This window comes from Salmo trutta, chromosome 1, assembly GCF_901001165.1.
Source record: "Salmo trutta chromosome 1, fSalTru1.1, whole genome shotgun sequence".
NCBI lineage: Eukaryota > Metazoa > Chordata > Actinopteri > Salmoniformes > Salmonidae > Salmo > Salmo trutta.
In genome coordinates, this window is record NC_042957.1 from 335,063 (window position 1) to 356,641 (window position 21,579).

The window sequence follows — 21,579 nt, forward strand, 5'->3', positions numbered from 1 at the left end:
ATTGCCAGGTTAATTTATAACAAAGTCTGGAAACTGAACTGAAAAGCAAATAGAAGAAAGAGGAGTTAACATATATAAACCCACGTAATGCCATCACTCTCCCGCCTTTGAGTGTCTGTTTGGGTGTCTGATAAATTGAACCAATAGGGTAACAGAAAGATAGAAACGCCCAATTTGGGAGCAGTGGTTGGGTTTTTCCCTCCTAATTGCTCCCATTTTAAAAGGTACGGGGTTCTCAGTCGAGGAAAAGATCCCTCTGAAGAAGCAGAAAATTCTGCGAAACGTCAGGGTTTTTGAAACAGGACTTCACAGTGGATTTTAACATTGCTTGGTTTTTAATCATCTTTTGATTTTAACTAATAATATTAAAAGTTACGTTTTAGAGTTAAGATGTGGAGGGGTAAGGGGGAGCTCATTGCCTAAAGTGCATAGACACTTGGGGAAACAATCGTGACTTTAACCTCTGGAACCAGATCTTTTAACAGGATTGGACTCACAAAGAACAACGGATTACAGCCCCAGGCCTTGAACGCAGGAACGCTAAGAAACAATCGGTAACCTCATCTCCATCTCCATATCGCAATAACACGGTTTACAAAGAACAAGGCGAAAGGACAACGGATCACAGCTCCAGCCCTGGAACGCCAAGAAACAATCGGCAACCCCATCGCCACCTTCATATTTCAATAACCCGGCCAACAAAATAACAAAGTGGTAAGGACTGGTCCTGAGCAGCACACAACGTCCCGTGCTGTTCAGGCCTTCACATCTTCTATTCTAAATATAGTATTACCCTGCTTTTTTGATTTACACTGTCCGGTTCTCCTCGACTGAGAACACCCTGGTTTTATTGTATTAACTAGGAAGCGTAGTATTTAGTTAGTTTAGCCTCATGGTGCAGTAACAATGCAGTCACTAATGAATTTGACGACCAAGCCACATTACAGGATACCATCACAACCCCAAACTCAACCCCACGCATACAGACAGCCTGGCCCATACGAACCCCCAGATGAGGAGACAAGGCAGACTGCCAAACTATATTTTAAATTAATACAGGCAACCCACCACATGGAGGTGGTGGAGAAGGCACTTAAAAATCAGGCATTCCCTACTGGTATGATGAGACAGGTGCATCGTGTCACCAACTTTATTAAACCATCTTCACCCACAGACTCCACCACAATAAAATTATCACAGAACACACACCAGTGGATGCAAAACAACATGTACATACTACAGACACATTACCAGTCAGTCACCCACACCATTAAACAACAAATAAATACACCCAACACTTTGGCACTGACAATCGCAATAGGCTGGGCACATAAGAGGTACAAACATAAACTGACACCCACCACCATCACTAGAGTGGAAACCATCTTGGAACTCCCTCAGGCCTCTTCCTCTCCCCAACTAACAACTATACGGACAAACACAACACGAGACCAACCACATACACTTCCAGCAATAGAACACACCCCACTACAAATTTCCCCACCAACGATACCAATTCCAACCCCAGTGCCCCCTCTCTCCTCAACAGAGGAATTTCCACCTTTATCAAAGCCTCGCCCCCTGCCAAAAAGACAACCATCATACCTACGGACACTATCACTGGGAAAACAACCGACCCTGAGTGAAACCTATAACCTTCGCATACAGACTCTTTCAAAAACACATCTCCACTCCCTACCCTCAACATCCACTTTCACTGATTCTTCCCTTTCCAATCAAAAAGGAGAGGTAAGAATAGCAACCCCTACAACTGAAAAGGAGAAATGGAAAAGTCCAGTGGGTCCCCCTACTCCCAAAGCAGCCACTCCTATCATAGCCCAGGTTCACCACACAGTCAACAGTCAAACAGAAACCAGTACACCTACAGTCACACCTACTAAACAAAACACAAACTCCAAAAGAGTACAGGGTAATGTATCAATACTATTAAGAGACATAATTACATCTGCTCCTCTTTCACCCATAGGAGGCGCCAGGCAAGGGGTACAGACAAGGAAAGGGCAATTCAAGGGGAGTATGATGATGATCAAAGGGCAAGACAATGGGCAACACCCCAAAGCTCCCAAATCCGAACCCCCACAAACAACTAATATCGTTGTGCCTCTGCCTGTCCAGGACCCCTGTACGACTGGCGCCTCAAAATACCCACCATCATCCCCACCACAACCCCATCTTCAACCCCAACCACAGCCCAAACCCACACACCCTCCCCAAAAACCCTTCTATCACAAAGCTAGGCCAAATTATAAGGTGACAGATTGGAACATTGAAGGACACACACCAACACTCATCATAGGAGACTCAAACCTCAACCGGATCCCACCATTCAATAACCCCAACATCCAAGTAGACAGTTATCCAGGGGCAACATTCTATCATTTCACAAAGGTACTGGAGAAAACCCCCATACATACAGACACGGCGACTGTTGTTATCTCGGTGGGTTTGAACAACAAGGATCACGACCCATTCCAAACATCATTAAAACAGTTGTCAGGTATGCACAAGGAGGCAAAGAAAACATTTCCAAACGCAACAATATACATTCCTGTCATCAGCCATTCACCTCTTCTTACTTCACAGCAGAAGAGAAACCTTAAGCTCATCAATGCCTACATTACCACTAACTTCCCAACCCTATTAGAGATTCCACAAGATACATTTCACACAACAACAGATCTCATACACTGGACATCCACCACAGCAGACCTCATCTTTCAACACTGGTGCAGACAGTTAAATGTACAGTTAAATTTACATTAACCACAAGCCACAGTCTGGATAGAAATAATCTTTCTTTCAATCTCTCTCCTTCCCTAATAACCGGTACAGATCCTCCACCAAGGGGAGCAGCGGACCAGTCAACATCTAATATTATGAATCTTTCCAAATCCTTCATACCCACAGCAGCACAGGTAAAGCTCCTGGAGAGAGGGCTGACATTCATCCCTCGCCCAAACAAATTTGATTGGGAGGAACTTCAAAGGGACACTCACAAATATCATAGAAGACTTAAACTGTTGGACTACTTTGACTATAACACAGACGACAACCACCAACCATTTACCTTACCATCTACCTGGGAACCTAAAACTTCCCAGATAGATGGTAGAATCAGGAGACTAATCAGAATAGACAAGAACACACTTCACAACCACCAGATTCACACGGATAGGGAGGATAACCTCACACACGTAGAAAGACAGGCAATACAACAACTTAAAAATAACTCCCACATAATCATCAAACCAGCAGATAAAGGTTCAAAAATAGTAATATTGGATAAACATCAATACATGTATGAAGCCAACAGACAGCTATCAAACACCAAACATTATAAACCAATAGAAAATAGTATACAACCACAGACACAGACACAGTTAAGGACAATAATAAAAAGACTCTACGACCAACACTACATCACAGCAAAACAACGGGACTTTCTCTACGGCACAGATACTCCACGACCTAGACTATTCTACTTACTGTTAAAAGTACACAAGGAACCAGGGACATGGACAATTCCCTTTGAGGTTCCTCCTGGCAGACCGATTGTGTCAGACTGCAATAGTGAATCCTATAACATATCACAATACATAGATCATTATATTAACCCTCTCTCCACCAGGCACCCCAGCTTTCTCAGGGACACTTATCACTTCATGGAGAGGATTGGACCCATAGTTGTTCCCTCCAACACACACATATTCACCATAGATATTGATAGCCTGTATACTAATATAAATACAGCAACAGGAATACAAGCAATTAGAAATATCTTTAAGAGATACCCAGACAACACTAGACCGGACAAAGAAATATTACAACTATTAGAAATCAGCCTGACTAGCAATGACTTTTTATTCAACGATCACTATTACCTGCAGGTGGAGGGAACAGCTATGGGCAAAAAATTCGCACCTGCTTACGCCAACATATACATGGCTGAATGGGAGAGAGAGGCACTGGCCAAGTGTCAATATCAACCCACTTTTTATTACCGGTTTTTAGACGACATAATAGGAGCCTGGCCCCACGACATCCAATTATTCACAGACTTTATGAACATTCTCAACAGCCATCATTCATCAATTAAGGTTAAATACACAATTCATCCGCAAGAAGTCAACTTCTTAGACACAACAGTGTTTTTCAGTAATAACAATCAATCACAGAAAACACTACACACTAGAGTCTACTTCAAACCAACAGACACACATGCTTTACTCCATAAACACAGTTACCATCCTAAACATACATTTAAGGGAATAATAAAATCACAAATCATACGGTTCTACAGGATATCATCTTGCAAGCAAGACCTGGAATATGCAATAAATACACTATTCAATGCACTCAGAAGAAGAGGATATTCAAAACGATTTTTAAGAACCATTAAAAACAACACATTGGCAGCCCTCCCTCCCATTCATCCAATATTCACAGACCACATCAAACCATCCACCTCTCTTAATCTTAACCTCAATCCTACTCCTAACCTTAACCTCTCCCCAAACCCCACGCCTAACCTTAACCTTTACCATTACCCTAACCAGGGTTCTAAGCCTAATCTCACCCCTAACCTTAACATCTTTCTAAACCCCACGCCTAACCTTAACCTCTCCCCAAACCCCACGCCTAACCTTAACCTCTCCCCAAACCCCACGCCTAACCTTAACCTCTCCCCAAACCCCACGCCCTACCTTAACCTCTCCCCAAACCCCACGCCTAACCTTAACCTCTCCCCAAACCCCACGCCTAACCTTAACCTCTCCCCAAATCCCACGCCTAACCTTAACCTCTCCCCAAACCCCACGCCTAACCTTAATGTTCACCATTACCCTAACCAGGGTTCTCATCCTAACTTAACCCCTATCTCCCTCCCTCACCCTAATCCTGACTCCCCTCTGGGGAGTGATCTGCACCAATCACTAAACCGCAACACTTCCTCTGTCTCTTCTCCTTTGTCATCAATACCCAATCAACAGAAAATTATCATCCCCCTAGTAACTACATTTTCACATAGAATCAGATCCCTACATCAATCAATCAAACACAACTTCTCTACAGTTCAGCACACTTACATACCACTTAAACCATATAGAATAATTTCAGCATTTAGAAAAAACTAAAATTTAAAGGACCTTCTCACCACAGCTAGATTCAGTAGCAAGCCACCACAAGACCCCAAATCTCACAATTCTCATTTTCAACAGATAAAGTTCATTACAAACATACACAGCCATACATCAGCACCAGTACAAGAAGCTTATTCACTGAACACACATAACGCCATTTATATCATTACATGCACACTCTGCAATAAACAATACATTGGAGAAACCAAACATACTATAGAAACTAGACTCAAACAACACCTGTATAACATCAAAAGGGCACACTTACAAACGACACTAATAACCCACTTCCAGGATCACGCCATCACTCACCTCACCATATCAGGGTTACAGTCACATATAGGCTGGACCTGTGGGCAGCGAAAGAGGGCAGAACGGGAGTGGATCCAGCACCTACAGACAATAACGCCAAATGGCCTGAACGAGAGGTTTTAGAAAATGGGTTTTAACAGACAGGAAAATGGATGCAGAAGAACATGGTTTTATTTATACTCTATATATTTATGTTTTGTTCGGTTTTAGTTTGGTATCTTCCTTTTTTTTAGGTTTTTCCATTCTTTTAACAGAATAAAACAATAAAACCAACTAAATGCACAATATTGCTTTATGTTCATATTTAACAACACTGGTTGAATGAATCTCTCACCACATCGGCTCCTGTACTGTCACCCAGAAAAAGGCATTTTAGAACTCATTTTAGTCTATTTATGATCTTAGGAGGACATCTACAGGCAATTTTAAGTACTACACCTAAATATAATAACATCATCAGAAGGAGGGATGAACAGGAGATAGGCCTGCGCACCGTAAAACAAGCTAGCTGATTTGAAACACAATTATATTCAAAACCTAACCCTTGCCCGTGCCATCCCTGGTTTATCCTTTTACAGGTGTAGTACTGCCTCCAGGTGCTGGTTTCTGCTCCTTGAGCGGCGTGTTGCGCTTCAGCTGCCCACGGGTCATCCACGTTCGGACCCACCGGGAGAGCAATAGCGCTTGTGAATTACCGCAATATATAACATTGAATCACTCTTCTTTCCCCCAACACTGTTATCATTATTATCTTTTATTTCTTTGATTTGTCTCATTGCACTAGAGGGATAGCATGGTATCCATATACAGAACCACACACAACAACTAAGAAATACAAAAGTACAGAATATTAGAAAATGTAATAGAACTGAACAGAATAACAATATAGGGACAGAATAGGGAGGGAAAGTTAGGGATGTAAAGTATCAGAGAGGGAAATACGGGGACAAATGGGGGACTATCAGGACAAAGGATATTTAATGGATAGAAAGTATGGCTGGGGATATTGCCAGGTTAATTTATAACAAAGTCTGGAAACTGAACTGAAAAGCAAATAGAAGAAAGAGGAGTTAACATATATAAACCCACGTAATGCCATCACTCTCCCGCCTTTGAGTGTCTGTTTGGGTGTCTGATAAATTGAACCAATAGGGTAACAGAAAGATAGAAACGCCCAATTTGGGAGCAGTGGTTGGGTTTTTCCCTCCTAATTGCTCCCATTTTAAAAGGTACGGGGTTCTCAGTCGAGGAAAAGATCCCTCTGAAGAAGCAGAAAATTCTGCGAAACGTCAGGGTTTTTGAAACAGGACTTCACAGTGGATTTTAACATTGCTTGGTTTTTAATCATCTTTTGATTTTAACTAATAATATTAAAAGTTACGTTTTAGAGTTAAGATGTGGAGGGGTAAGGGGGAGCTCATTGCCTAAAGTGCATAGACACTTGGGGAAACAATCGTGACTTTAACCTCTGGAACCAGATCTTTTAACACGGATTGGACTCACAAAGAACAACGGATTACAGCCCCAGGCCTTGAACGCAGGAACGCTAAGAAACAATCGGTAACCTCATCTCCATCTCCATATCGCAATAACCCGGTTTACAAAGAACAAGGCGAAAGGACAACGGATCACAGCTCCAGCCCTGGAACGCCAAGAAACAATCGGCAACCTCATCGCCACCTTCATATTTCAATAACCCGGCCAACAAAATAACAAAGTGGTAAGGACTGGTCCTGAGCAGCACACAACGTCCCGTGCTGTTCAGGCCTTCACATCTTCTATTCTAAATATAGTATTACCCTGCTTTTTTGATTTACACTGTCCGGTTCTCCTCGACTGAGAACACCCTGGTTTTATTGTATTAACTAGGAAGCGTAGTATTTAGTTAGTTTAGCCTCATGGTGCAGTAACAATGCAGTCACTAATGAATTTGACGACCAAGCCACAGTACAGGATACCATCACAACCCCAAACTCAACCCCACGCATACAGACAGCCTGGCCCATACGAACCCCCAGATGAGGAGACAAGGCAGACTGCCAAACTATATTTTAAATTAATACAGGCAACCCACCACATGGAGGTGGTGGAGAAGGCACTTAAAAATCATGCATTCCCTACTGGTATGATGAGACAGGTGCATCGTGTCACCAACTTTATTAAACCATCTTCACCCACAGACTCCACCACAATAAAATTATCACAGAACACACACCAGTGGATGCAAAACAACATGTACATACTACAGACACATTACCAGTCAGTCACCCACACCATTAAACAACAAATAAACACACCCAACACTTTGGCACTGACAATCGCAATAGGCTGGGCACATAAGAGGTACAAACATAAACTGACACCCACCACCATCACTAGAGTGGAAACCATCTTGGAACTCCCTCAGGCCTCTTCCTCTCCCCAACTAACAACTATACGGACAAACACAACACGAGACCAACCACATACACTTCCAGCAATAGAACACACCCCACTACAAATTTCCCCACCAACGATACCAATTCCAACCCCAGTGCCCCCTCTCTCCTCAACAGAGGAATTTCCACCTTTATCAAAGCCTCGCCCCCTGCCAAAAAGACAACCATCATACCTACGGACACTATCACTGGGAAAACAACCGACCCTGAGTGAAACCTATAACCTTCGCATACAGACTCTTTCAAAAACACATCTCCACTCCCTACCCTCAACATCCACTTTCACTGATTCTTCCCTTTCCAATCAAAAAGGAGAGGTAAGAATATCAACCCCTACAACTGAAGAGGAGAAATGGAAAAGTCCAGTGGGTCCCCCTACTCCCAAAGCAGCCACTCCTATCATAGCCCAGGTTCACCACAGTCAACAGTCAAACAGAAACCAGTACACCTACAGTCACACCCACTAAACAAAACACAAACTCCAAAAGAGTACAGGGTAATGTATCAATACTATTAAGAGACATAATTACATCTGCTCCTCTTTCACCCATAGGAGGCGCCAGGCAAGGGGTACAGACAAGGAAAGGGCAATTCAAGGGGAGTCTGATGATGATCAAAGGGCAAGACAATGGGCAACACCCCAAAGCTCCCAAATCCGAACCCCCACAAACAACTAATATCGTTGTGCCTCTGCCTGTCCAGGACCCCTGTACGACTGGCGCCTCAAAATACCCACCATCATCCCCACCACAACCCCATCTTCAACCCCAACCACAGCCCAAACCCACACACACTCCCCAAAAACCCTTCTATCACAAAGCTAGGCCGAATTATAAGGTGACAGATTGGAACATTGAAGGACACACACCAACACTCATCATAGGAGACGCAAACCTCAACCGGATCCCACCATTCAACAACCCCAACATCCAAGTGGACAGTTATCCAGGGGCAACATTCTATCATTTCACAAAGGTACTGGAGAAAACCCCCATACATACAGACACGGCGACTGTTGTTATCTCGGTGGGTTTGAACAACAAGGATCACGACCCATTCCAAACGTAATTAAAACAGTTGTCAGGTATGCACAAGGAGGCAAAGAAAACATTTCCAAACGCAACAATATACATTCCTGTCATCAGCCATTCACCTCTTCTTACTTCACAGCAGAAGAGAAACCTTAAGCTCATCAATGCCTACATTACCACTAACTTCCCAACCCTATTAGAGATTCCACAAGATACATTTCACACAACAACAGATCTCATACACTGGACATCCACCACAGCAGACCTCATCTTTCAACACTGGTGCAGACAGTTAAATTTACATTAACCACAAGCCACAGTCTGGATAGAAATAATCTTTCTTTCAATCTCTCTCCTTCCCTAATAACCAGTGCAGATCCTCCACCAAGGGGAGCAGCGGACCAGTCAACATCTAATATTATGAATCTTTCCAAATCCTTCATACCCACAGCAGCACAGGTAAAGCTCCTGGAGAGAGGGCTGACATTCATCCCTCGCCCAAACAAATTTGATTGGGAGGAACTTCAAAGGGACACTCACAAATATCATAGAAGACTTAAACTGTTGGACTACTTTGACTATAACACAGACGACAACCACCAACCATTTACCTTACCATCTACCTGGGAACCTAAAACTTCCCAGATAGATGGTAGAATCAGGAGACTAATCAGAATAGACAAGAACACACTTCACAACCACCAGATTCACACAGATAGGGAGGATAACCTCACACACGTAGAAAGACAGGCAATACAACAACTTAAAAATAACTCACACATAATCATCAAACCAGCAGATAAAGGTTCAAAAATAGTAATATTGGATAAACATCAATACATGTATGAAGCCAACAGACAGCTATCAAACACCAAACATTATAAACCAATAGAAAATAGTATACAACCACAGACACAGACACAGTTAAGGACAATAATAAAAAGACTCTACGACCAACACTACATCATAGCAAAACAACGGGACTTTCTCTACGGCACAGATACTCCACGACCTAGACTATTCTACTTACTGTTAAAAGTACACAAGGAACCAGGGACATGGACAATTCCCTTTGAGGTTCCTCCTGGCAGACCGATTGTGTCAGACTGCAATAGTGAATCCTATAACATATCACAATACATAGATCATTATATTAACCCTCTCTCCACCAGGCACCCCAGCTTTCTCAGGGACACTTATCACTTCATGGAGAGGATTGGACCCATAGTTGTTCCCTCCAACACACACATATTCACCATAGATATTGATAGCCTGTATACTAATATAAATACAGCAACAGGAATACAAGCAATTAGAAATATCTTTAAGAGATACCCAGACAACACTAGACCGGACAAAGAAATATTACAACTATTAGAAATCAGCCTGACTAGCAATGACTTTTTATTCAACGCTCACTATTACCTGCAGGTGGGGGGAACAGCTATGGGCAAAACATTCGCACCTGCTTACGCCAACATATACATGGCTGAATGGGAGAGAGAGGCACTGGCCAAGTGTCCATATCAACCCACTTTTTATTACCGGTTTTTAGACGACATAATAGGAGCCTGGCCCCACGACATCTAATTATTCACAGACTTTATAAACATTCTCAACAGTCATCATTCATCAATTAAGGTTAAATACACAATTCATCCGCAAGAAGTCAACTTCTTAGACACAACAGTGTTTTTCAGTAATAACAATCAATCACAGAAAACACTACACACTAGAGTCTACTTCAAACCAACAGACACACATGCTTTACTCCATAAACACAGTTACCATCCTAAACATACATTTAAGGGAATAATAAAATCACAAATCATACGGTTCTACAGGATATCATCTTGCAAGCAAGACCTGGAATATGCAATAAATACACTATTCAATGCACTCAGAAGAAGAGGATATTCAAAACGATTTTTAAGAACCATTAAAAACAACACATTGGCAGCCCTCCCTCCCATTCATCCAATACTCACAGATCACATCAAACCATCCACCTCTCTTAATCTCAACCTCAATCCTACTCCTAACCTTAACCTCTCCCCAAACCCCACGCCTAACCTTAACCTTTACCATTACCCTAACCAGGGTTCTAAGCCTAATCTCACCCCTAACCTTAACATCTTTCTAAACCCCACGCCTAACCTTAACCTCTCCCCAAACCCCATGCCTAACCTTAACCTCTCCCCAAACCCCACGCCTAACCTTAATGTTCACCATTACCCTAACCAGGGTTCTCATCCTAACTTAACCCCTATCTCCCTCCCTCACCCTAATCCTGACTCCCCTCTGGGGAGTGATCTGCACCAATCACTAAACCGCAACACTTCCTCTGTCTCTTCTCCTTTGTCATCAATACCCAATCAACAGACAATTATCATCCCCCTAGTAACCACATTTTCACATAGAATCAGATCCCTACATCAATCAATCAAACACAACTTCTCTACAGTTCAGCACACTTACATACCACTTAAACCATACAGAATAATTTCAGAATTCAGAAAGAACCAAAATTTAAAGGACCTCCTCACCACAGCTAGATTCAGTAGTAAGCCACCACAAGACCCCAAATCTCACAATTCTCATTTTCAACAGATAAAGTTCATTGCAAATATACACAGCCATACATCAGCACCAGTACAAGAATCTTATTCACTGAACACACATAACGCCATTTATATCATTACATGCACACTCTGCAATAAACAATACATTGGAGAAACCAAACATACTATAGAAACCAGACTCAAACAACACCTGTATAACATCAAAAGGGCACACTTACAAACGACACTAATAACCCACTTCCAGGATCACCCCATCACTCACCTCACCATATCAGGGTTACAGTCACATATAGGCTGGACCTGTGGGCAGCGAAAGAGGGCAGAACGGGAGTGGATCCAGCACCTACAGACAATAACGCCAAATGGCCTGAACGAGAGGTTTTAGAAAATGGGTTTTAACAGACAGGAAAATGGATGCAGAAGAACATGGTTTTATTTATACTCTATATATTTATGTTTTGTTCGGTTTTAGTTTGGTATCTTCCTTTTTTTAGGTTTTTCCATTCTTTTAACAGAATAAAACAATAAAACCAACTAAATGCACAATATTGCTTTTATGTTCATATTTAACAACACTGGTTGAATGAATCTCTCACCACATCGGCTCCTGTACTGTCACCCAGAAAAAGGCATTTTAGAACTCATTTTAGTCTATTTATGATCTTAGGAGGACATCTACAGGCAATTTTAAGTACTACACCTAAATATAATAACATCATCAGGAGGGATGAACAGGAGATAGGCCTGCGCACCGTAAAACAAGCTAGCTGATATGAAACACAATTATATTCAAAACCTAACCCTAACCCTAACCTTAACCTTTATACCTTCTTATCTAACCCTAACCTTTATATCCCCTCATCTAACCCTAACCTTTATACCCCCTTATCTAACCTTAACCCTTATATCCCCTCGTCTGGACCTAACTCTTGGAGCTGGCGTGCCGAACTCCAACATCTGGACTTTTATGACCATCCTAATTTCAGGTTTGTTGTCTTGACCTTGGGTTTTGGCCTTTATCCCTTAAGGATTGCATCTTGGGTTGTGAACCTAGGTTTTATCTCCCGGGTAATCTTTTTATCAATATTTTTTTTCTTTCCCTTCCCCACAACTCCCCCCCCCCTTTTTTCCTCCCCTGTTCTTAATCAAGGTATTTTATACAAGGTTTTACCATTTATTTAAAGTTTTGCCTGTGCCAGTGCATATCAGATTCGTCTGGTTTTTTTCAACCCTAACCCTAACCCTAAACCCTAACCCTAAACCCTAACCCTGACCCTAACCCTAACCGCACGGCAAGCGGTATCGGAGCGCCAAGTCTAGGTCCAAGAGACTTCTAAACAGCTTCTACCCCCAAGCCATAAGACTCCTGAACATCTAATCAAATGGCTACCCATACTATTTGCATTGCCCCCCACCTTTTACGCTGCTGCTACTCTCTGTTATTATCTATGCATAGTCACTTTAATAACTCTACCTACATGTACATATTACCTCAACTAACCGGTGCCTCCGCACATTGACTCTGTACCGGTACCACCTGTATATAGCCTCGTTATTGTTATTTTATTGCTGTTCTTTAATTATTTGTTACTTTTATTTGGTATTTTTTTTTGGTATTTTTCTTAAAGCTGCATTGTTGGTTAAGGGCTTGCAAGTAAGCACTTCACTGTAAGGTCTACACCTGTTGTATTCAGCGCATGTGACAAATACAAATCCACTTCCATCAGTGTAATAAATAAATGTGTCCTGAAAGTGATCAGTGTATTGATGAACTCGTCTTAACTGCCATTCTCGTCAGCAACATGAGACAACAGAGAAGCCTCCAAGCCAGTAGACCATGAACCCTAACCCTCTAAGCCAGTAGACCACCAACCCTAACCCTCTGAGCCAGTAGACCATGAACCCTAACCCTCTAAGCCAGTAGACCACCAACCCTAACCCTCTAAGCCAGTAGACCACCAACCCTAACCCTCTAAGCCAGTAGACCATGAACCCAAACCCTCTAAGCCAGTAGACCACCAACCCTAACCCTCTAAGCCAGTAGACCACCAACCCTAACCCTCTATGCCAGTAGACCACCAACCCTAACCCTCTAAGCCAGTAGACCACAAACTCTAACCCTCTAAGCCAGTAGACCACGAACCCTAACCCTCTAAGCCAGTAGACCACCAACCCTAACCCTCTAAGCCAGTAGACCACCAACCCTAACCCTCTAAGCCAGTAGACCACAAACCCTAACCCTCTAAGCCAGTAGACCACCAACCCTAACCCTCTAAGCCAGTAGACCACCAACCCTAACCCTCTAAGCCAGTAGACCACCAACCCTAACCCTCTAAGCCAGTAGACCATGAACCCTAACCCTCTAAGCCAGTAGACCACCAACCCTAACCCTCTAAGCCAGTAGACCATGAACCCTAACCCTCTAAGCCAGTAGACCACCAACCCTAACCCTCTAAGCCAGTAGACCATGAACCCTAACCCTCTAAGCCAGTAGACCACCAACCCTAACCCTCTAAGCCAGTAGACCATGAACCCTAACCCTCTAAGCCAGTAGACCATTAACCCTAACCCTCTAAGCCAGTAGACCACCAACCCTAACCCTCTAAGCCAGTAGACCATGAACCCTAACCCTCTAAGCCAGTAGACCACCAACCCTAACCCTCTAAGCCAGTAGACCATTAACCCTAACCCTCTAAGCCAGTAGACCACCAACCCTAACCCTCTAAGCCAGTAGACCATGAACCCTAACCCTCTAAGCCAGTAGACCACCAACCCTAACCCTCTAAGCCAGTAGACCATGAACCCTAACCCTCTAAGCCAGTAGACCACCAACCCTAACCCTCTAAGCCAGTAGACCACCAACTCTAACCCTCTAAGCCAGTAGACCATGAACCCTAACCCTCTAAGCCAGTAGACCACCAACCCTAACCCTCTAAGCCAGTAGACCACCAACCCTAACCCTCTAAGCCAGTAGACCATGAACCCTAATCCTCTAAGCCAGTAGACCACAAACTCTAACCCTCTAAGCCAGTAGACCACCAACCCTAACCCTCTAAGCCAGTAGACCATGAACCCTAACCCTCTAAGCCAGTAGACCACCAACCCTAACCCTCTAAGCCAGTAGACCATGAACCCTCTAACCCTCTAAGCCAGTAGACCACCAACCCTAACCCTCTAAGCCAGTAGACCACCAACCCTAACCCTCTAAGCCAGTAGACCACCAACCCTAACCCTCTAAGCCAGTAGACCATGAACCCTAACCCTCTAAGCCAGTAGACCATGAACCCTAACCCTCTAAGCCAGTAGACCACCAACCCTAACCCTCTAAGCCAGTAGACCACCAACCCTAACCCTCTAAGCCAGTAGACCATGAACCCTAACCCTCTAAGCCAGTAGACCACCAACCCTAACCCTCTAAGCCAGTAGACCACGAACCCTAACCCTCTAAGCCAGTCACTGTTCCAGATTGTGAGACGATTCCAGTGTATCTTTAAGGTTAGGGAGGTCTAGGTACTTAATGATCAGAGGCTAACTGTGATAATATACACAATACTACAAGGAATATATGTGATGATACAGAATGGGGTTGTTTAATTCCAGTCCTGGAGGGGCAAACCACTTCTGGGTTTTTTTCTACCTGGTAGTTAATTGCACTCACCTGATGTCCCAGGTCTGAATCAGTTCCTGATTAGAAGGAAAGGATGAAAACCAGAAGTGTTTTGACATAATTGACATTGAACAGCCCTAAGACATAATATACTACATGGAATATACACTGTACAAACCATTAGGAACACCTGCTCTTTCCATTACATAGACTGACAAGGTGAATCTAGGTGAAAGCTATGATCCCTTATTGATGTCACTTGTTAAATCCACTTCAATCAGTGTAGATGAAGGGGAGGAAACAGGTTAAAGAAGGATTTTTAAGCTTTGAGACAACTGAGACATTGATTGTGTATGTGTGCCATTCAGAGGGTGAATGGGCAAGACAAAATATTTAAGTGCATTTGAATACGGTATGGTAGTAGGTGCCAGGCGCACCGGTTTGAGTGTGTGAAGAACTGCAACGGTGCTGGGTTTTTCAAGCACAACAGTTTCCTGTGTGTTTCAAGAATGGTCCACCACCCAAAGGACATCCAGCCAACTTGACACAACCTTGGGAAGCACTGGAGTCAACATGGGCCAGCATCTCTGTGGAACACTTTAGATACCTTGTAGAGTCCATGACCCTGAGGAATTGAGGCTGTTCTGAGGACAAAGCCAGTAGATACCTTGTAGAGTCCATGACCTTGACGAATTGAGGCTGTCCTGAGGACAAAGGGGTGTGGGGGGATGCAATTCAATATTAGGAAGGTGTTCTTCATGTTTTGTACACTCAGTGTATGTGATAATATAGGGTCAAGGACATTTAAAGGTCATTTCTAATTGAGCCAACATCTACTGTGTTTACCTTGAATGCAACCTCCACGAATGCTGTAACATTGCCTTCATAAACTGCATTGTCGTTGAATCCCGGCCTAGGTAATTCAATCAAGTCAGCATGTGGCTAATGCTAGCTTTCTATCTCACTATTAAGCTGGGGCTCTATTAACTCATTATAGATACTAGGTTAGAGTTAGGGTTAAAACATGAGTTGTACCTTACTGACTTTATGACACAACCAAACACCAAAGTAAAACAAGGAATACATATCTATTAGGAAGAATGCTATCTGTCTATCTATCTGTCTATCTATCTGTCTGTCTGTCTGTCTGTCTGTCTGTCTGTCTGTCTGTCTGTCTGTCTGTCTGTCTGTCTGTCTGTCTGTCTGTCTGTCTGTCTGTCTGTCTGTCTGTCTGTCTGTCTGTCTGTCTGTCTGTCTGTCTGTCTGTCTGTCTGTGCCTTCAGAAAGTATTCAGACTCCTTGACTTTTTCCACATTTTGTTACGTTACAGCCTTATTCTAATATGGACTAAATAAATAACAAATCCTCCACCATCTACTCACAATACTCCATACTGGCAAAGTGAAAACAGTTTCTGAGAAATGTTGCTGATTAAAAAAATAAATAAACAGAAATGGCGTATTTACATAAGTATTTAGAGCCTTTGCTATGAGACTCGAAATTGAGCTCAGGTATATCCTGTTTCCATTGATTATCCTTGAGATATTTCTACAACTTGACTGGAGTCCACCTGTGGTAAATTCAATTGATTGAACATGATTTGGAAAAGCACACACCTGTCAATATAAGGTCCCACAGTTGACAGTGCATGTCAGAGCAAAAACCAAGCCATGAGGTTGAAGGAATTGTCCCTAGAGCTCTGAGACAGGATTGTGTCGAGGCACAGCTCTGGGGAAGGGTACCAATAATGTTCTGTAGCATTGAAGGTTCCCAAGAATTTAGTGGCCTCCATCATTCTTAAATGGAAGAACTTCAGAACCACCAAGACTGTTCCTAGAACTGGCCACCCGGCCAAACTGAGCAATCTGGGGTGAAGGGCCTTGGTCAGGGAGGTGACAAAGAACCCGATGGTCACTCTGACAGATCTCTAGAGTTCCTCTGTGGAGATGGAAGAACCTTCCAGAAGGACAACCATCTCCACAGCACTCCACCAATCAGGCCTTAATAGATACATTGGCCAGACGGAAGCCACTCCTCAGTAAAAGGCACATGATTCTCTGGTCTGATGAAACCAAGATTGAACTCTTTGGCCTGAATGCCAAGCGTCATGTCTGGAGGAAACCTGGCACCATCCCTACGGTGAAGCATGGTGGTGGCAGCATCATGCTGTGGAGATGTTTTGCAGTGGCATGGACTGGGAGACTAGTCAAGATTGAGGAAAAGATGAACAGAGGAAAGTATAGAGCAATCCTTGATGAAAACCTTCTCAAGAGCGCTCAGGACCTCAGACTGGAGCAAAGGTTCACCTTCTAACAAGACAACGACCCTAAGCACACAGCCAAGACAATGCAAGAGTGGCTTCCGGACAAGTCTCTGAATGTCCTTGATTGGCCCAGCCAGAGCCTGGACTTGAACCCGATCGAACATCTCTGGAGAAACCTGAAAATAGCTTTGCAGCAACGCTCTCCATCCAACCTGACAGAGCTTGAGAGGATCTGCAGAGAAGAATGGGAGAAACTTCCCAAGTACAGGTGTGCCAAGCTTGTAGTATCATACCCAAGAAGACTCAAGGCTGTAATTGCTGCCAAAGGTGCATCAAAAAAGTACTGACTAAAGGGTCTGAATACTTTAAGTAAATGTCATATTTTATTTTATTTATTTTAATTAGCAAGAATCTCGCTATCTATATATCTTTCTCCAAACCTCTGTGTTTGATTGTGTCATAAAGTCAGTAAGGTACAACTCATGTTTTAACCCTAACTCTAACCTAGTATCTATAATTAGTTAATAGAGTCATATTTTAACCATTTGAAACCTAACTCTAACCTAGTATCTATAAAGAGTTAATAGTCATATTTTAACCATTTGAAACTTAACTCTAACCTAGTATCTATAATGAGTTAATAGAGTCATATTTTAACCATTTGAAACCTAACTCTAACCTAGTATCTATAGTATCCTGCTGTCAGGTCTTCATTCTTCATGTTTGTCCTTTTCAGAAGTTCTTCCAATGAGTATTCAATCACCTGTTTATATTCTAACAGAGGGATTCACATCCAGGGTCTGTTATTATACGATACCACAACATGTTCTTGTATATTTTGTTGTATGTAATTATGTGTGTGTGTGTGTATTGGTTGATTGATTGATTGACCCACCCACTACACAGGAACTAGTAGGAAGGAACATGTATCAATTGTTTTTATTGAACACAGGTAATTTAGAAGGTATGGTTTTAACATACAGTATATGTAATTCAAAGCCTACAAGAAAAGTTATTTAAATATTTATATATATATCTATACAAATGTTTATGAAGGGTCAAAGAGCTTGTATCGTAATTGTAGTTCTGGGGAGTGTACAAAGATAGACATGCACAACAAAATGTTTCTATGGCAACTGAATAGTCACCTTTACAAAATGGCAGAGTCTCAGAAATCTGGACTCACACACACGCACGCACAGGCACACACACAAGCACAGGCACATGAACACACACACACACACACACACACACACACACACACACACACTCTCCCCAACATAGTGAACCCAGTCTCAGACTCTCACCAACATAGTGAACCCAGTCTCACACTCTCACCAACATAGTGAACCCAGTCTCACACTCTCACCAACATAGTGAACCCAGTCTCACACTCTCACCAACATAGTGAACCTAGACCCCAGTCTCTTGGTTCTAAAACGGTAAACATAATAATGGCATTAATTGCACTGTTCAGGTGGAGACTGGAGGGAGAACGTACTGTGTGTATGTGTGCGTATGTGTGTACATGTGTACCCCACTCCTCTCCCGTTGACTCCCAGATGGAGCTGACCAGAAGTCCCTGTCTCTACTTCCTGTTGTTCAGAATGAATAAATGTCTCTGTCAGTCTCCACAGAGATTAGCTCCTCCTCCCAGGGATCAAACCCTGACACACACAGGCACGTACACTGCACAGCACAGGGAAAGGGCTACTCTGTCTTTTCAGGTTTGCCATCTTTATTGAGCAGCTCGCTGGTTTTCCGGACAGTTCCGGTCTTTTCCGTCTCCTGACCAGAGGTTTTCCCAGGGTTCCCGGTGGCAGAATGTTTATCCAGGAAGTTGAGCATCTCACTAAGAACGGTCTGGAAGGTGCTGAGAGCCGCGCACACTGCCGGAGTCCCGAATCCATGTGTGATCAGACTGGAGAACACAAACACATGAAGACATAAATATACACTACATATATAGACATTATATACATTATATTTACACTATATACACACTATACAGTGCATTCTGAAAGTATTCAGACCACTTCCCATTTTCCACATTTTGTTATGTTACGACCTTATTCTAAAATGTATTAAATAATTTTTTCTCCTCAATCTACACACAATAGCCCATAATGACAGAGCAAAAACACATTTTTAATAGTTTTTTTTGCAAATGTATTAAAAATCAAAAAAATAAATACCTTATTTACATAAGTATCCAGACCCTTTGCTATGAGACTAAAAATTGAGCTCAGGTGCATCCTGTTTCCATTGATTATCCTTGAGATGTTTCTACAACTTGATTGGAATTCACCTGTGGTAAATTCAATAGATTTGACATGATTTGGAAAGGCACACACCTGTCTATATAAGGTCCCACAGTTGACAGTGCATGTTAGAGCAAAAACCAAGCCATGTGGTCGAAGGAATTGTCTGTGGAGCTGCGAGACAGGATTGTGTCGAGGCACAGATCTGGGGAAGGGTACCAAAAAAAATCTGATGCATTGACTGTCCCCAAGAACACAGAGGCCTCCATTATTTTTAAATGTAAAAAGTTTGGAACCGCTAAGACTGTTCCTAGAGCTGGCTGCCTGGCCTACCTGATCAATCGGGGGAGAAGGGCCTTGGTCAGGGAGGTGACCAGGAACCCGATGGTCACTCTGACAGAGCTCCAGAGTTCCTCTGTGGAGATGGGAGAACCTTCCAGAAGGACAACCATCTCTGCAGCACTCCACCAATCAGGACCTTATGGTAGAGGGGCCAGACGGAAGCCACTCCTCAGTAAAAGTCACATGATAGCAAGCTTGGAGTTTGCCAAAAGGCTCCTAAAGGACTCTCAGACCATGAGAAACAAGTTTCTCTGTCAGAGTGACCATCGGGTTCTTGGTCACCTTCCTGACCAAGGCCCTTCTACTCCTCTAGGAAGAGTCTTGGTGGTTCCAAACTTCTTCCATTTAAGAATGATGGAGGCCACTGTGTTCTTTTGGACCTTCAATGCTGAAGAAATATTTTGGTACCCTTCCTCAGAGCTGTGCCTCGACACAATCCTGTCTCGGAGCCCTATGGACAATTCTTTCGACCTCATGGCTTGGTTTTTGCTCTGACATGCACTGTCAACTGTGGGACCTTATATAGACAGCTGATGATCAGCCAGATCATGTCTAATCAATGTAATATCCACACGTGGACTCCAATCAAGTTGTAGAAACATATCAAGGATGATCAATGGAGGATCAAACAGGATGCACCTGAGCTCAATTTCGAGTCTCATAGCAAAGGATCTGAATACTGATGTAATAAAGGTAATTGTGTTTTTTACTTTAAATACATTTGCAAAAATTTCTTCAAGCCTGTTTTCGCTTTGTCATTATGGGGTACTCTGTGTACATTGATGAGGATGTTTTTTTATTTAATCTATTTTAGAATAAGGCCTGAATACTTTCCGAATGCACTGTACACTATATAGACACAATATACACTATATAGACATTATATAGACACTATACAGACACTACACAGACACTATACAAACACTATAGATATACAGTACCAGTCAAAAGTTTGGACACACCTACTGATTCAAGGGTTTTTCTTTATTTTTACTATTTTCTACATTGCAGAATAATAGTGAAGACATAAACTATGAAATGACACATATGGAATCATGTAGTAACCAAAAAAGTGTTGATGAAATCAAAATATATTTTACATTATTCAATGTAGCCACCGTTTGCTATGATGACAGCTTTGCACACTCTTGCCATTCTCTAAACCAGCTTCACCTGGAATGCTTTTCCACCAGTCTTGAAGGAGTTCCCACATATGCTGAGCACTTGTTGGCTGCTTTTCCTCCCTGCGGTCCAACTCATCCCAAACCATCTCAATTGGGTTGAGGTCGGGTGATTGTGGAGGCCAGGTCATCTGATGCAGCACTCCATCAATCTCCTTCTTGGTCAAACATCCCTTACACAGCCTGGAGGTGTGTTGGGTCATTGTCCTGTTGAAAAACAAATGATAGTCCCAGCGCAAACCAGATGGGATGGCGTATCACGGCAGAATGCTGTGTTAGCCATGCAGGTTAAGTGTGCCTTGAATTCTAAATACATCACAGACAGTGTCACCATTAAAGCACCCCCACACCATCACATCTCCTCCTCCATGCTTCATGGTGGGAAACAAACATGTGGAGATCA

General features: G+C 42.8%; 2 protein-coding genes across 5 annotated transcripts in view; one reads left to right on the forward strand and one right to left on the reverse strand.

Moving 5' to 3' along the window:
• The window catches only part of LOC115206910 (leucine-rich repeat extensin-like protein 5), a 13,753-nt gene extending 1,697 nt beyond the window's left edge, over positions 1 to 12,056 (forward strand). Inside the window, exons 1-2 of one of the 4 annotated variants that reach the window (XM_029774061.1) lie at positions 1 to 2,779; positions 9,243 to 9,322. The exon at positions 1 to 2,779 is cut by the window's left edge and continues 1,697 nt beyond it. In XM_029774061.1, coding sequence (XP_029629921.1) covers positions 907 to 2,779; positions 9,243 to 9,247 — 1,878 coding nt within the window. In that variant the 5' untranslated portion in view covers positions 1 to 906 and the 3' untranslated portion in view covers positions 9,248 to 9,322. Of the gene's footprint in view, positions 2,780 to 9,236 lie in introns of all 4 variants that reach the window. The other 3 variants (XM_029774074.1, XM_029774122.1, XM_029774177.1) reach the window with 3 other exon arrangements.
• Positions 12,057 to 18,634: 6,578 nt separating this feature from the next.
• The window catches only part of LOC115207261 (transcription factor AP-2-delta), a 34,508-nt gene continuing 31,563 nt past the window's right edge, over positions 18,635 to 21,579 (reverse strand). Inside the window, exon 8 of the mRNA XM_029774275.1 lies at positions 18,635 to 19,313. Within this exon, the coding sequence (XP_029630135.1) occupies positions 19,103 to 19,313 (211 nt within the window). The 3' untranslated portion in view covers positions 18,635 to 19,102. The remainder of the gene's footprint in view (positions 19,314 to 21,579) is intronic.